The 2,500-nt window shown below is 52.1% G+C and overlaps 1 protein-coding gene across 1 annotated transcript in view; it reads left to right on the top strand.

Moving 5' to 3' along the window:
* slc8a4a (solute carrier family 8 member 4a) overlaps positions 1-2,212 on the top strand; it is a 104,292-nt gene extending 102,080 nt beyond the window's left edge. The window contains exon 10 of the mRNA XM_062535532.1: positions 1,833-2,212. Within this exon, the coding sequence (XP_062391516.1) occupies positions 1,833-2,212 (380 nt within the window). The remainder of the gene's footprint in view (positions 1-1,832) is intronic.
* Positions 2,213-2,500: the final 288 nt, after the last annotated feature.

Here is a 2,500-nt window from a genome sequence, read left to right as displayed (position 1 = left end):
TTTGCTATTCCAGTTATGTCAAGTCACGTTTATTTATAGAGCACTTTAAAAACAACAAAACAGCTGACCAAAGTGCTGAACAAAACCAAGCTAAAATGACTAGATTAGACAAACACATAGGACAACAAAAAGATAGACATACTGTAAATAAACAAACAAAAAGGACAACAAGGTGGCTAAGACAGAAAAGAAAAAAAAAAAAAAAAGGTTATGTGTGTGTAATCTCCAGGACTCCGTCATCATGTTGTGTTTGCTAATCCAGTTATGTGTGTGTAACCTCCAGTTTGAAGACCCTCTCTGTAAGCCCACCTGGGCACCTCGTTGCTAGTTCACACCCATTATCTCTACGCCATTATTCCACACCTGACACATTATCAGTAACATCATTACCGCCATTATTCCACACCCAAGACATTGTCATTGGCGTCTTTAATGTCATTAATCCACACCCAACCCATTATCATTAATGTCATTACCGTCATTATTCCACACCGGCCCATTATCATTAACTTCAGCTATATGCGCCAACAAACTAGCAAAAGTGAACTGGACATGCTGTGTGTGTGTGTGTGTGTGTGTGTGTGTGTGTGTTGTGTGTGTGTTTAGAAGTGTACTGTATTGTGTGTTTTGTTGTGTTGTGTATTGTGTTCTGTGTGTGTTTAGCTGTGCCTGTGTGTGTGTGTGTGTGTGTGTGTGTGTGTGTGTGTGTGTGTGTGTGTGTGTATGTCATTCATGAGTGAATGGTTTGGACTGTAGGGGCACTTCCCTTCATTCTAGCTGTCAAACCTCCTGAGCCTTGGACTCAGAACAATGTATAATCCCCTGTCTCTACCTCCATCCCTCTTCTCTCTCTCTCTCTCTCTCTCTCTCTCTCTCTCTCTCTCTCTCTCTCTCTCTCTCTCTCTCCAGTGCTCTGAGCAGCATAGCATTTAATCCCCTGTGACTCCCTCCATCACTTTGCTTCTTTCTTTCTCTCTCTTTTACCCTCTCTCTCTCTCTCTTACCCTCTCTCTCTCTCTCTCCCTCTCTGCAGTTCTCTTGTATGCGGTGTCATTTGTTTTGTAGCCTGCAGATACACTGATTGTGCCCGCTGTTGACCAGAGAAAGATCCAGTTTAGTAGTAATTAGAACAGGAGCTAAATAGCCTTAAACATGAATGCACAGACACTCTGGTAATTACCTTCGTCCATGCGATCCCCACGCTGATAAAAATGGGTTGATAAGCGCTTGAGTCCAAATGTCAGGGAGGTAATTGAACATCCACGAACCGGTTCCTGTTTACCTTAGAGGGGGTACTGAAGTCAAGTGTGGTCTCTCTGAAATCCCTGGATTCTGTTGTACCCATATTTGGATTCTTTTTCACTCTTTTCGTGGTTTTCTCTCTGTACACCTTTTCTCCTCTTTCTATCTTTCCCTTTCTCCCTTCTTTCCTCTTTCCCCCTGTTTTCCCTCCCTCCTTCCCTCTCTCTCCTTCCCTCCCTCCCTCCCTCCCTCCCTCCCTCTCTCCCTCTCTCTCTCCCTCTCCCCCTCCCTCCCTCTCCCACTCTCTCCCTCTCTCTCCCTCTCTCTCCCTCTCTTTCCCCCTCTCTCTCTCCTTCCCTCTCTCCCTCTCCCCCTCTCTCCCTATCTCTCCCTCCCTCCCTCCCTCCCTCTCTCCCTCCATCCCTCCCTCTCTCCCTTTCTCTCTCCTTCCCTCTCTCCCTCTCCCTCCCTCTCCCTCCCTCTCTCCCTCTCTCCCTTTCCCTCTCCCTCTCTCCCTCTCCCTCTCCCTCTCTCCCTCCCTCCCTCCCTCTCTCTCTCCTTCCCTCTCTCCCTCTCCCTCCCTCTCTCAGACACCTTTGCCAGTAAGGTGGCAGCTATCCAGGACCAGTACGCGGACGCGTCCATCGGTAACGTGACGGGCAGCAACGCGGTCAACGTGTTCCTGGGCATCGGCGTGGCGTGGACCATCGCCGCCGTCTACTGGCAGAGCCAGAACAAGGTGTTCCACGTGCCGGCCGGCTCGCTGGCGTTCTCGGTGACGCTGTTCACCACGCAGGCGCTGGTGTGCGTGATGGTGCTGCTGTACCGCCGCCGGCCCGGCGTGGCGGGAGGAGAGCTGGGCGGCCCGCGGGGTCCTAAGCTCCTCACCACGCTGCTCTTCGTCTGCCTCTGGCTCGTCTACATCATGCTCGCCTCCCTCGACGCCTACTGCTACCTGCCCAGCTTCTAGAAGGGGAGCGAGGGATGGAGGGAGGGAGGGAGGGAGAGAGGGATGGAGGGAGGGAGGCCTACTGCTACCTGCCCAGCTTCTAGAGAGGGAGGGAGGAAGGGAGGGAGGGAAGGAGGGAGGGACGGAGGGATGGAGGGAGGGAGGCCTACTGCTACCTGCCCAGCTTCTAGAGAGGGAGGGAGGGATGGAGGGAGGGAGGGAGGGAGAGAGAGAAGGAGGGAGGGACGGAGGGATGGAGGGAGGGAGGCCTACTGCTACCTGCCCAGCTTCTAGAGAGGGAGGGATGGA

Source organism: Sardina pilchardus, chromosome 5, assembly GCF_963854185.1.
Source record: "Sardina pilchardus chromosome 5, fSarPil1.1, whole genome shotgun sequence".
Taxonomy (NCBI): Eukaryota; Metazoa; Chordata; class Actinopteri; order Clupeiformes; family Clupeidae; genus Sardina; species Sardina pilchardus.
This window is presented reverse-complemented; position numbering and strand designations above follow the sequence as displayed.